Here is an 11,729-nt window from a genome sequence, read left to right on the forward strand (position 1 = left end):
GGAAAGGTCTGTGTTTGGGGGCATCTGAATGGCTCAGTGGTTGAGCATCGCCTTCAGCTCAGGTTATGATCCCAGAATCCTGGGATCGAATCCCACATCAGGCTCCTCGCATGGAGCCTGCTCTTCCCTCTGCCTCTGTCTCTGCCTCTCTCTCTGTGTCTCTTATGAATAAATAAATAAAATCTTAAAAAAATAAAAAAGGTCTGTGTTTGGTCTTGTCACAGGTAAACCAGGGAGCCATCTAGAGTTTTATGGGAGCCATGAGAAAGAGTGGACAGAGTCCTTAGTAACTTCTGTGTGGAAGGGTAATTCTTTGTGGTAAGCCATTTCCCTGAACACAGAATTCCCAGAGGCTTTTTAACAAGTGAAGGCAGAGAGAGGGGGAACACAGTCACAAAGGGAGGAGGGGACCAACAAAGAAAGGCCATGTCACAGAGAGGGGAGGAAAAATGTCAGCATATCATCAGGACTCCTGAGAAATTTTGGATCAGAAAAGAGGCACCAGGGCCTTGACCTGTTCTGCTCCTTCCTCTTCTGCCCTGCACCAGAGACAGTGCACAGCTGGACCTTATATAACTGGGTTTTGAGCAGCACTAGTCTCAAGACTGCTATAAGATCCTGGCTTCTCCCTCTAAGCCCCAATTAACATTTCTGCCCAGCTGTCCTGACCTAAAGCTGGACTAAAGATTGGGACGGTTTACAGCTTGATCTAACTACTGTGCTCCCTGCAAGATTGCTGCCTACCATGAAGCCCTGTCTCATCTTCACTCTCCTGAGCACAGCTGGTGAGCAGTTGGCCTTGGCCTCCTGGAGAGGGATGGGGTGGTGCACAGGAGAATGGTGGGGGTCTGTCAGAAGGGGAAGCAGGCAGCCACAACTGAAGGGACCAGAAGGGGCAGACATTTCCTTCAATTAACTGTTGAAGGAAACAAAAGGAACTGCTCCCTCTGCTGGCCAATCCCATCAGGGTGCTCTAACAGTCCCTCTGAGGCCTGTGAGCCTGTTGGGATGTATTGCTGTCATGCCCCACTCTCTCCTGAGACACAAGTTTGTGACTCCTTAGACTGCCACGATTCCTGGCCAGCCACACTGCCCTCTGGCAAGGCAGCTGGACCCAGAGGAGTGGTCAGGGAAGACAGGTGGGCTGGATGGACTGGAAGCCATATGGCCCTGCCCCAAGCCTTTCCATCCCTCTCACTGCCAAAGTCAGGTGGTATGTAATTATGACTTCCATGCTTCGTTGGCAAAAGTTAATTAAAAATAATGTTTTGGAAAAAAAAAAGGTTTGAAAGCAATAATTCACACCCCCCCCCCCCATTTTTGTAATACACCACACTGCCAATCAGGGTTTCTGATCAGCCCATAAGCTAGTTTCACAGAATTTTAATATATTTCCATCTCAAGCAAAGACATGTCAATGTCCCTACTGTGTATAGTTTGGGTGACATGTGTGATTTTCTCTGACTTTTAAAAAGATCTTCAAAATAAGTTGTAGTCCCTGGCATTTGAAAACATTAGGTCAGAAAAAAACTACCGTAGCCAACTCTTGCCTTTCATCCTGTTTGACTCTCTTTCCACCTGTGATCCCCATCAATTCTTTAGGAGTCGTTCTGGCCAGAGATTCTAAAGATGATGACCTAAACTTACCAGAAGATTTTACTATTCCTTACATGGTCTACCTGCAGTCCAGCCCAGAGCCCTGTGTGGGGTCTCTCATTCACCCTGAGTGGGTACTGACAGCTGCCCACTGCTCCTCACCGTAAGTATCCCTTTATTCTTGGGAGCTGGGAGGGATCTATTTAAACAAAAGCAGGCCTGGTGGGGCACAGCATCCTAGCAAGTCTTAATGACATCTGAAGAGAACTAGAAGACTCGAGAAGAGAGAAGATCTCCTTCCTAATAGGAAAAATATATCCATTTGGGTGGTTTAAGAGGAGATCAACAGGAAGGTTTCAGGAGACTCTCAAGGAGTATAAATAATATTCATTCATTCAACATATTATTGGGCATTTACTATATTCTAGGAACTGTTTAATGCACTGAGAAAAGAGTAAGGGAACAAGATGGAAATAAGTTTTCTCTCATGAAACTTGCATTCCGGTAGAGGATATAAGCCAAAACAAAAAGCACCCAAAAATAAAACACAAAAAGAGTGGCAAGCTGCAATGAGTAGGAATGAAACCAGGGATCTGCTTTAGTTAGGGTGGTCATGTCAGGCCTCTTTGAGGAGATGAGACCAACAGGAAAGGAAGAAGGCAGCTGAGTGTATAAAGCCTGGGAAACATTCCGGGCAGAGGGGACAGTGTACATAGGGTCCCTAAAGTAGTAAAGATATTTGGGTATTTAGCAAGCTCAAAGAGCAGTGTGGACTGTAGTGAGTAGGCGAATATTCCGAGGATGAGTTGAAGAGTCAAGCAGAAGCCACAGGATGGAGGTAGTAAGAGAAGGACAAGGAAGTGCTGCATAAAATCCTGCTCTCCCTTGTAAATCTGTGTCCCTGCTGTGACTGCATGAGAACGTGCTGTGTGATTGGGACCTATTGAGGAGTCTACAAGGCTCATTTCAAACTCAGAGCTCTCAACCACCTGGTCACTCAAGACCATTTATTCAAACAGCCTGCTCTGCCCATGATAAGAAATACAAAGGACAGACAGCTCGTCCTCTTCAAGAATGGGAATTGGAAAATTTGATGTTCATTTCTCAGCCAGATCTAATGCATGAACTGATTTGGGTAGGAAATGGCACTTATATCTGTGTCATGACTGGACTCCTGGTGATGGAAGTAGATATGTTTGAATGTGTCCAAGAAATAGAATGGAAAATCAAAAATGGGAGTCCTAATAGACTACAAGCCTTGGGGATCAATGATAAAGAAGCCAGCACATCATAAATGTAGTGACATGGGCTTGAGAGAAGCTAGGAGGGATCTAAAAATATCCAGAAATGAAGGGTACAATGCACTTGCTCAAATGCTGCTAGAGACAATGTAGTGCAGGCCCATCTCTATTACTTGTCCGTTCAGATCTTCCAAGTCTTAATAACAATAATAAAACTAGACTGTATCGAGTATGTTCTAGGTTGCAGATACATGTCAGGTTTTATACATACACTGACTCTAGCCCCTAATACAACAACCCCAGAAACTATTAGGACTTTTTGACAAATCAAAGCAGATCACTTCAGTTCTCAGGTCTGAGAGAAAAAAAATTAAGATTATTGGGAAGGTAACTCCTGACATTTGTTGCCATTCTGACCTTTTGTGACCCTGTTCTTCCCCACCTCTCTATCTTTCTTCCAAAGCGTTAAAATCCGCCTGGGAGTTTATCAACCTAGCATCAGAAATAAGAAAGAGCAGATACGGAACTACTCATTGATTATCCCTGCCCCTGAGTTCAAAGCACAGTCTCTGGAGAATGACCTGATGCTGATAAAACTGTCCAAGGCCGCTGTACTCAACAACTACGTGGGGACCATAGCCATATCTATGGAGCCCTTAACATTTAATGATTCCTGCTTTATCCCAACCTGGACTTGGAATCAATTCAAAAATCGTAAGTGTGTGGCTCTGTGTTCTTCATCTTGAGGAACGTTTCGGAGCTGGGAAAATGTAAAGGGATACACTTGAAGGGAACAGTTGCCATGAGGTAATGTTCTTGATCCTACTGGGATTATTGCCAGGACCTTATCCTACCAAGATTAGAAAGCAAGAGATATAACTCAAAGAGACGGATACAGGGCAGCCAATCTGATACCAATGAGTGGAGCAGTCAGTAACTGTTATATCTCTAGAACATTCAAGACACAAGTCCAGGGAACTGAATTCAGATAATGGTGGGGGAACTAGGAGTTCTCACTCTAAAAACAGTATCAAGGCATCCTATGGGATGGTGGTTTACTGTCTCACTGACAGCTGCTGGAAGTCCACCAAGCAATTCATCCAACAGCAGCAGGAAAACCAAAAACAGAACATATGGTGAAGGTGACAGAGGACATTTCCCACCCCCTGCCACAGACAACCCAACATATGTTGATGGTGATTCATTCAAGTGGACCCCGAGAGATGAGGGTAGCTGAGGGAGTTCTTCTACCCAAGAATGCAACTCTTACACCTACTACTTTGCCCGAGAGTCCCCCCTCAGAGGTGGACACCAGGGCATGCCCAGGGGGGTGATTATGACATGCTGTTGGTGTCTCTCTGACCTGACCTACCTCTGAGATAAATTGCCATGGCCCCTGTTGCAGGCACACCTGCCTCCAGCCTCTGAGCTCTGATTGGCATGAGCAGAGAAACTCTGGTCTTTGCAAGAGCATGTCTTACCGAGGACACTTATGAAAAAAGTTGCTTTCTTATGCAATTGTTGGTCGTTGGTGGGTCTTGACTTAATGTGGCTGCTAATAATCCGTCATGCTCTCTTTAGGGATTATCAGAGGATGACGGGGCCACCACGCAATATCTGAAATGAAATGATAAAGCTAAATTTATTGCTGGTTATAGTAGGGAAAAGCAATGCTGAACAGACACCAGTCTCACTGAGCGGAGTAGAGTACTGGCCCTTAACAGGATTTGGGGGGAAGCTTTTTTTTTTTTTTAATAGAGATTGGAGGACTTTCAAAGGCTTAAGGGGGTCGACATCTGTAGAGGCATGGCTGTTGTTCATTGCTTGGCACTTTGAGGTATGTTTATTGCAAGAGGTCTGATTGGCTGACTTTAAAAAGTGACATTTATGGTCTTGATGAAGCTGTGTTCACTGAGGCGATTGTCATGACATTAATCAGGTTTCAACTGTGCACTGATGGCCACAGAACAATCCATCTGTCCTGTAAAAACAAATAAAAAGTGGGAACTTTTATATTCTCAGTATTTGGCAACTTCATTTTTAACTCAGAAGCAACATTCCTGGAAATCTAAATGAATATATTTTCCGAACAAATAGAAATTTATGATTTTTATCCTTGACTTTCAAGTCTTATTCAAAGTAATTACAAAAGTAATTTATCACATTTTGTTTGAAAACAAAATAAAATCATACAAAGGTTTTATCACATGGGTTTTGCATGTCAGAATCACAGTAACAAACTAATTTTGTAAGCTCTTTGCTGCAAGACTTTGAATATTTATTAGGAATTCAATATTTCAAGGGCTTGGTTACTTTCACCTAGCTTATTCTACACATTTCAATTCAACTCCCATAAAAACTTAAAACTGAATATAACTCACCTCCCTTTTTTCTAACTTGACACTTTCTGTTTTAGGACATTAGGTTGGATATACTTCAGAAAAATTCTGCTCTGTAAGCAACACTAGGCTTAATTTGAGCTATCTCTAGTCACTTTTTGGTTCCTTCTTCCTTGCCACTCCCCACTAGAGACTAGAATTATATAACCCCTTGATTAGAAACTTTGCATCCCGAGGTTAACAGTAGAGTAACAATTACAATGAGGGAGATAAACACTATGACTTATAAGGGGGAAATATATATCCATACTTATACACACACACGCATACATTTTTAAACAATCTGTTTCATTAAAAAAGCAGCTTTAGACACATTAAAATAGTTTTTCTCCCTTTATGATTAACTATAAAGAGGTTGATGTAGACGCCAAAAATAAAGGGTTTTTTAGAGACACTGGTTTTGTGTCTGTCTGTTTTCATGGTCCTTTATAATCTTCTTGCGATTTTCAAAGGGTTTCTAAATTAGGAATAAGAAAGGAAGGACAGATCTGATGTCTGATGTAAGGAGAACGTCATGCTCTAAATCTGCTGCTCTGACATAGATAGAGTTAAGAAACCCTAAGAAGGTTGGAATGTGTTTACAAAGAGGAAGTCATCACAAGAATGTGATAAACAGGGAAACCGTGGACTTCATTTGTCTTTTTTTCCCCCATAGTCAGTGACCCTGACATCCTGACTTGGATAAACCAACATTCTCATCCCTTCAGTGACTGCAGGAATATGATAGGAGAGAGAATGGCAGTAAACATCATGTGTGTGGGACAACCTTTAAGCATCATATCTAAAACCAAGGTATCTTTCTTTTCTTGAGACAGAACGATAGCAAGAGGTCAGTGAAAAGGAGAGGTGATTGTAGAAAATCAAATGGTGCTTATCCAAAAGGCCAAGAGTCCCTCTTTTCTCCCCCCAGGTCTTTGGATTGGTCATTAATTCCCCTTCCCTCATTTTACAGTTCTGAGTAGAACTGTTTGTCTTTTCTCCCCCTGCTTGCACTCAGCTTGGGCTCAAGCTCGAACAAGAGAGGTGAGATCTAAAAAATATATAAAAATAAATGTAATAAAAAGAGAGAGGTGAGATCTAGGTGGATGTGAAGACAGGATTGTTACCTTTCAAGAAAATGAGTCTAGTCCTTTAGATGCCTCTGTGACTATAATAATGCCATATCTTAGGATTTATTCTTTTTCCATGAGGACCAATTAACATTGACCTCCTGTTCCCTCTCTCTAGCCAGAAGTTTCAGCTGCTCCAGCTGTCTGTGGTGGGAGGCTACATGGAATCTTATCCTGGGACAAAGGAAGTGTCACCCTGGGAAGTGAAGGGTTTTTCACAGAAGTTCATCCCTATGCAAGATGGATCATGAAAACCATTACTACCCACTGAGGGTATCCGCTTCTTTGTCCCTCAATGCAACATCTTCATGATTTCTATACTGAATTCACAACTCTCTCAATCTTTCTTGTTCTTGGACAGAATCCAAATAAGAAAACATTCAGTAAAAAAAAAAAAAAAAAAAAAAAAGTGGCACTAAGAATTCAAACTGTGACCCTGATCTTTTTATACGTAAACTGCAAGCATGATGAGAAATGTAGCAGCATACCGGCCATGTGTTCATTCCTTCAAAAAGTATTGGGCTATCAGCTGCTTAGCAGACATTGCATATGCGAGGGATACATGAGAAAATATGACCTGCACTTGGCCATCAAGCAGCCAATTATAACACTTTATGACTACTGTTACAGTGGAGGTGAGCAATAAATTTCAGGAGAGAAGAGAAAAAAAAACATTCCGGGTGTCAGAGCCCGGGGATACTTCACCAAATAGGCAGACAAATTAAGGGAGAATATTGTAAAGCTGAAGAGACAGTTAAGTAAAAGTTAGAAAAGCACAAAAATGTGGCATACTCTGGAGAAAATATATATGCAATAAATAATACTGGAAGGTAGAAAGTAAATGGTCAGTAGAGGAGGAGGCCAGACATGATAAAAGATTATTATTTATAGGTGAGCAAGGGTTAGGTAGTGAAGGACCTGATCTGTTAGGTGAAGAAATTTAGATTTTTAATCTTGTTGGAATCAGAGGGGTGTCGTTAAAACCTCTGCAGTAGAACATCATCAAATTCTTGAATTGGGAGATACCAAAGAAGCAGAACCTATACAGTTTACATGTATTGACTATGAGTAGAAAGAGAAAGAGAAGTGTCTGGAATAATGCCCAAGTCAGAAACTAGGGTAGATTGGGTAGATGGTAGTTCACAAACATAATATGCAGAGAACCTATGTTTTCATGTATAAAGGATCAGAGTACAGTCATGGGTAGGAGAGATGCTGGAGACAAAGATCTGGGTCTTAGATAATGTCTGGGCAATGACAACAGAGGGGTTGTATGGTTATGAGTGGTAGCCACAGACTTCAGGAGAGTTCTGTGCTACTGGGAAGAGCTCTGAGCAATGCTCGGTCCTTCTCTTGCATTGGCCTAGAGTGGGGAGATACATAGCATTTTAGACCCATTAACCAAAGCATCTAAAAATACAGAATTGAGAGGATTCCAAGTCACCCAAAAGCAGGAATCCAGAGTAAGAGGCCATGGAGTTACAAACAGAGGAGGAACAGTGTGATAATGACATCATCTGTTAAAAAGGGAAGGAGGAACAGAAGGGGTCAGTGAGATGAGAGAGAACAATGCCGTGGAAGGAGAAGACTCTACAAAGAGTGAAGTGGTTTGGCATACATTCCATCACATGAGAGAGGTGGCGAACCCATGCATCTATAGAGATTGCAGGGGAGGAGAGGAGGGTTGATTCTGGGGCATTGATATACTCTGTTTTTCCTCCTCTACCAAAGCCAAAAAAAAAAAAAAAAAAGCTGGGTATGACTAAGTCCATAGCTTATCCTGACACATAAAAAAAGAATCGAATCCTCAAATTTGGAAACTAAGGCCATTTAATTCAAATATGCTTCTTCTTTCTTGTAATCCTTGGCCATCCAAAGCACAAGCCCCTCTGTTTGCCTGTCTTCTCCAGCAGCCCGGTTCCTAGTTTCTCCCTGCTTCCTGTGTGTGATTCACTGCCCAACATCCCCTGCCCCCTTTACTGAATCACATTTAGATCATTCCAGAGTTTTTTTTTTTTTTAGGATTTTATTTATTTATTCATGAGAGACAGAGAGAGAGAGGCAGAGACACAGGCAGAGGGAGAAGCAGGCTCCATGCAGGGAGCCTGACGTGGGACTCGATCCCGGGACTCCAGGATCACGCCCTGGGCCAAAGGCAGGCGCTCAACCGCTGAGCCACCCAGGGATCCTCATTCCAGAGTTTTTAATAAAATACTCATCTGATCATTTCTTATAACTCTTAAATTATGTCTTCAACACGTCCTAGAAATCCTACATGTCCCAAGTCACTGTCTGTACAGTTCTCCATAAAGGCCACCTCAAGCATTCTCCTCTCTCCTCTGGCCTTCAGTGCTTCATCTGCAGTGGATGACATCTGGTCTGCGAGTACCTGGAGGTTGAAACCGTCAGCTATAACTTCATTAACTTCCCACTTCCCTCCCTGCAAACATACTTAGTGCTTTTCTTCCTCATTCTTTTCCTGGGAGCAGGACCCTGCTGTCTACAGCTTCTATCTCCACTGTGATGTGGATCACCTCTCCTCTGACTTCCTCATTGACCTGCTTTTTGAGCATCTCTACTACTTTATATTTTTCCACTTCCCCTATCGACTTCTTCCTGTCACCACTGAAGCAGGATAAAGCCTGTTCCGCCTATCATTGGAGCCCAAGGATATGCTTCCTGGATCTGCTCTCTGGTTGCCTCCTGGGTCTTCTTTGTAGGCAGCTCCTACTTAACAATTCCCGAATGATCTGTTCTGTAGGATTCTCCTCAGTCTGTCTTAAAATTCTTTTGCTCTCTCTTTTGAGTCCTCATCCCCTATCTCTTCATTTGGTTAACTTTTACTCATGCTTTAAGCTTCAAACATCACTTCCTCAAGGAGGTCTTCTTCTGACCCTTACATTAGGGTCCTGGCTATGCACGTTTCTACCTCCCTTTCCTTCTCCTGTTTTGACATTCATGATGGCAAGTCTTCTTACACTTATTTCCCCTGCTGGTCTTTATAATCTGTGAGGGCAAGATTTTCATCTCCCTTACCACAAAATCATCAATATCCAATAAAGTGCTAGCACACGGTATGCATTTGTATTGGTTTTCCACTGCTGCATAAAACATTGCCACAAATTGAACAGCTTAAAACAACACGTATTATTTCACACTTTCTGTGAATCAGGAGTCCAATCATAACCTATGCGGGTCCTCTGCTCAGGGTCTAGCAAGGCTTTAAGGTAAGAATTTGCTTCTAAGCTTATTCAGGTTGTGGGCACAATTCATTTCCTTCTGATACCAGATGCTCGCTTTTTGCTGGCTCCTCGCTGAAAGCTGCCCTCGGGTCCTCGAGGCTATCCCTTGTGCAGTGTGGTCATCCATACATAGTTCTTTGTCACTTAGGCTTCCTCAGTGTGGCTGCCTACATCCCCAAGCCAGTGGGAAGAATCTTTCTTGTGCATGTTAGCAAGGTGGATGTGTGTGTGTGTGTGTGTGTGTGTGTGTGTACACGATGTTCAAGTTATGTATTAACATGATTATAAGAATGACATCCCATAATTTTGCCATATTCTATAAGTTCAAAGTTCAGAGGAAGTCAGGGTCTGTCCTGGGCTTAGGATCTGTCTAAAATCTTCAATACAATTTCATCAAATAATACATTTATTGGATCCTTATCTCTCACACAATAAATACTTATGCAAGTCTTATATGTGCAAGGCTTATATAATAAGGCTTTTCATTATATAATTTCTGTTTATCTTTCTACCTGGTTCTTAACACTTCCACTGCAATACGTGGTTGCTGTTCTACAAACACACCATGTTGTTTCATATATTTATGCATTTACAGAAGCCTTTCTCTCTTTTTGAATTATTTTTTCTCTTTTTCTCTCTTTTTTTTTTATGTCAGACAACCTCTTTCCCCTTCTCTAAGACCAAGGTAAAGTATAAGATTTTGGATGTGCCTTCCTTACACACGATATAGACTGAAGTATCTTTAACCTTATGCTCTAAGGCACATCCCTCAATTTTAATATTTTTTCCCACATTAAGAAACAAAACAAATGAGCATAGGGAAAAAAGGAGAGAGAGAGAGAGAGAGAGAGAGAGAGGCAAACCAAGAAGCAGACTCAACTACAGAAAACAAACTGGTGGTTGCAGAGGGGAAGGGATGGGGGAATGGGTGAAATAGGTGATGGGGATTAAGGAGGGCACTTGGTGTGATGAGCACCAGTGGTGTGTGGAGGTATTGAATCAGTATATTGTACTCCTGAAACTAATATTATACTGTATAGTAACTGACTAAAAATTTAAAATGTGCTCCCACATGTTAATATGAAAAATTTTAAACATGCAACAAGGCTGAAAGAATTTTATAGTGTACACCTGTAGCTCCATTACCTGGATTCTATCACCAAGTAACCTATTTTTTAAATTCATATCTTGCATTGATGTGGTATATTTGTTATAGCTGATGAATCAATACTGTTAGTAACTAAAGTCCATAGTTTATGTTAGGGTTTGCTCTTTATGTTATGTAGTATTAGGGATTTGGACAAAGGCATAATGTTATGTATCCGTGACATTGACATGATAATTATAGTATCCTACAGAATAATTTCACTTCTCTAAAATTGACCTGTTCTAACCTGTTCATCCCTGTCCCTACTCCCCAAACTCTGACACCACTCATCTTTTTATTGTCTCTATAGGTTGCTTTTTGAGCATCTCTACTACTTTATATTGTCATTCTAGGTCTATGTCTATATTGTCTAGGTCTATGTCTATATATGTCTATATTGTCTGCCTCCTTATATTGCCTTGTCTACTACTTTAAAATGTCATTCATTGGCACCATTGATATTTTTTGGCTTCAATGCTTAGTCATATGTATTTAAGGATTCTCTATGTCGGGGAATCCTTGGATGGCTCAGCGGTTTAGTGCCACCTTCAGCCCAGGGAGTAATCCTGGAGTCCCGGGATCGAGTCCCACGTCGGGCTCCCTGCATGGAGCCTGCTTCTCCCTCTGCCTGTGTCTCTGCTTCTCTCTCTCTCTCTCATGAATAAATAAATAAAATCTTTAAAAAAAGGATTCTTTATGTCTTTCATCTTTTTTTCTTTCATCTCTTGATAGCTCAATTTTTAAAAAATCATTGAATAATACCTATTCCAGTGTGAATGTACCACACTTTGTTTACTATTTACTTATTTAAGGACATATTGGTTGCTGCCAAAGTTTGGTAGTTATGACTAAAGCTGTTGTAATTATTCATCTGTAAGATTTTGTGGACATAAATTTTCAATTCATTCAGGTCATACCCAGGAGCGCGATTGCTGCCTCATATGGTAAGATTATGTTTAGCTTTGTAAGAAACCACCAAACCATCTCTCAAAGTT

At 41.6% G+C, this 11,729-nt stretch overlaps 1 protein-coding gene across 1 annotated transcript; it reads left to right on the forward strand.

The window, feature by feature from the left end:
• Window positions 1-473: 473 nt before the first annotated feature.
• Window positions 474-6,754, forward strand: LOC609095 (probable inactive serine protease 58). The gene is made up of 5 exons (XM_038559356.1): window positions 474-785; window positions 1,603-1,759; window positions 3,301-3,551; window positions 5,892-6,028; window positions 6,464-6,754. The coding sequence occupies exons 1-5, from the start codon at window positions 746-748 to the stop codon at window positions 6,614-6,616; spliced, it is 738 nt and encodes a 245-aa protein (XP_038415284.1). The 5' UTR covers window positions 474-745; the 3' UTR covers window positions 6,617-6,754.
• The last annotated feature ends 4,975 nt before the right edge of the window (window positions 6,755-11,729 follow it).

Source organism: Canis lupus, chromosome 16 (assembly GCF_011100685.1).
Source record: "Canis lupus familiaris isolate Mischka breed German Shepherd chromosome 16, alternate assembly UU_Cfam_GSD_1.0, whole genome shotgun sequence".
In the NCBI taxonomy this organism is placed as follows: Eukaryota; Metazoa; Chordata; class Mammalia; order Carnivora; family Canidae; genus Canis; species Canis lupus.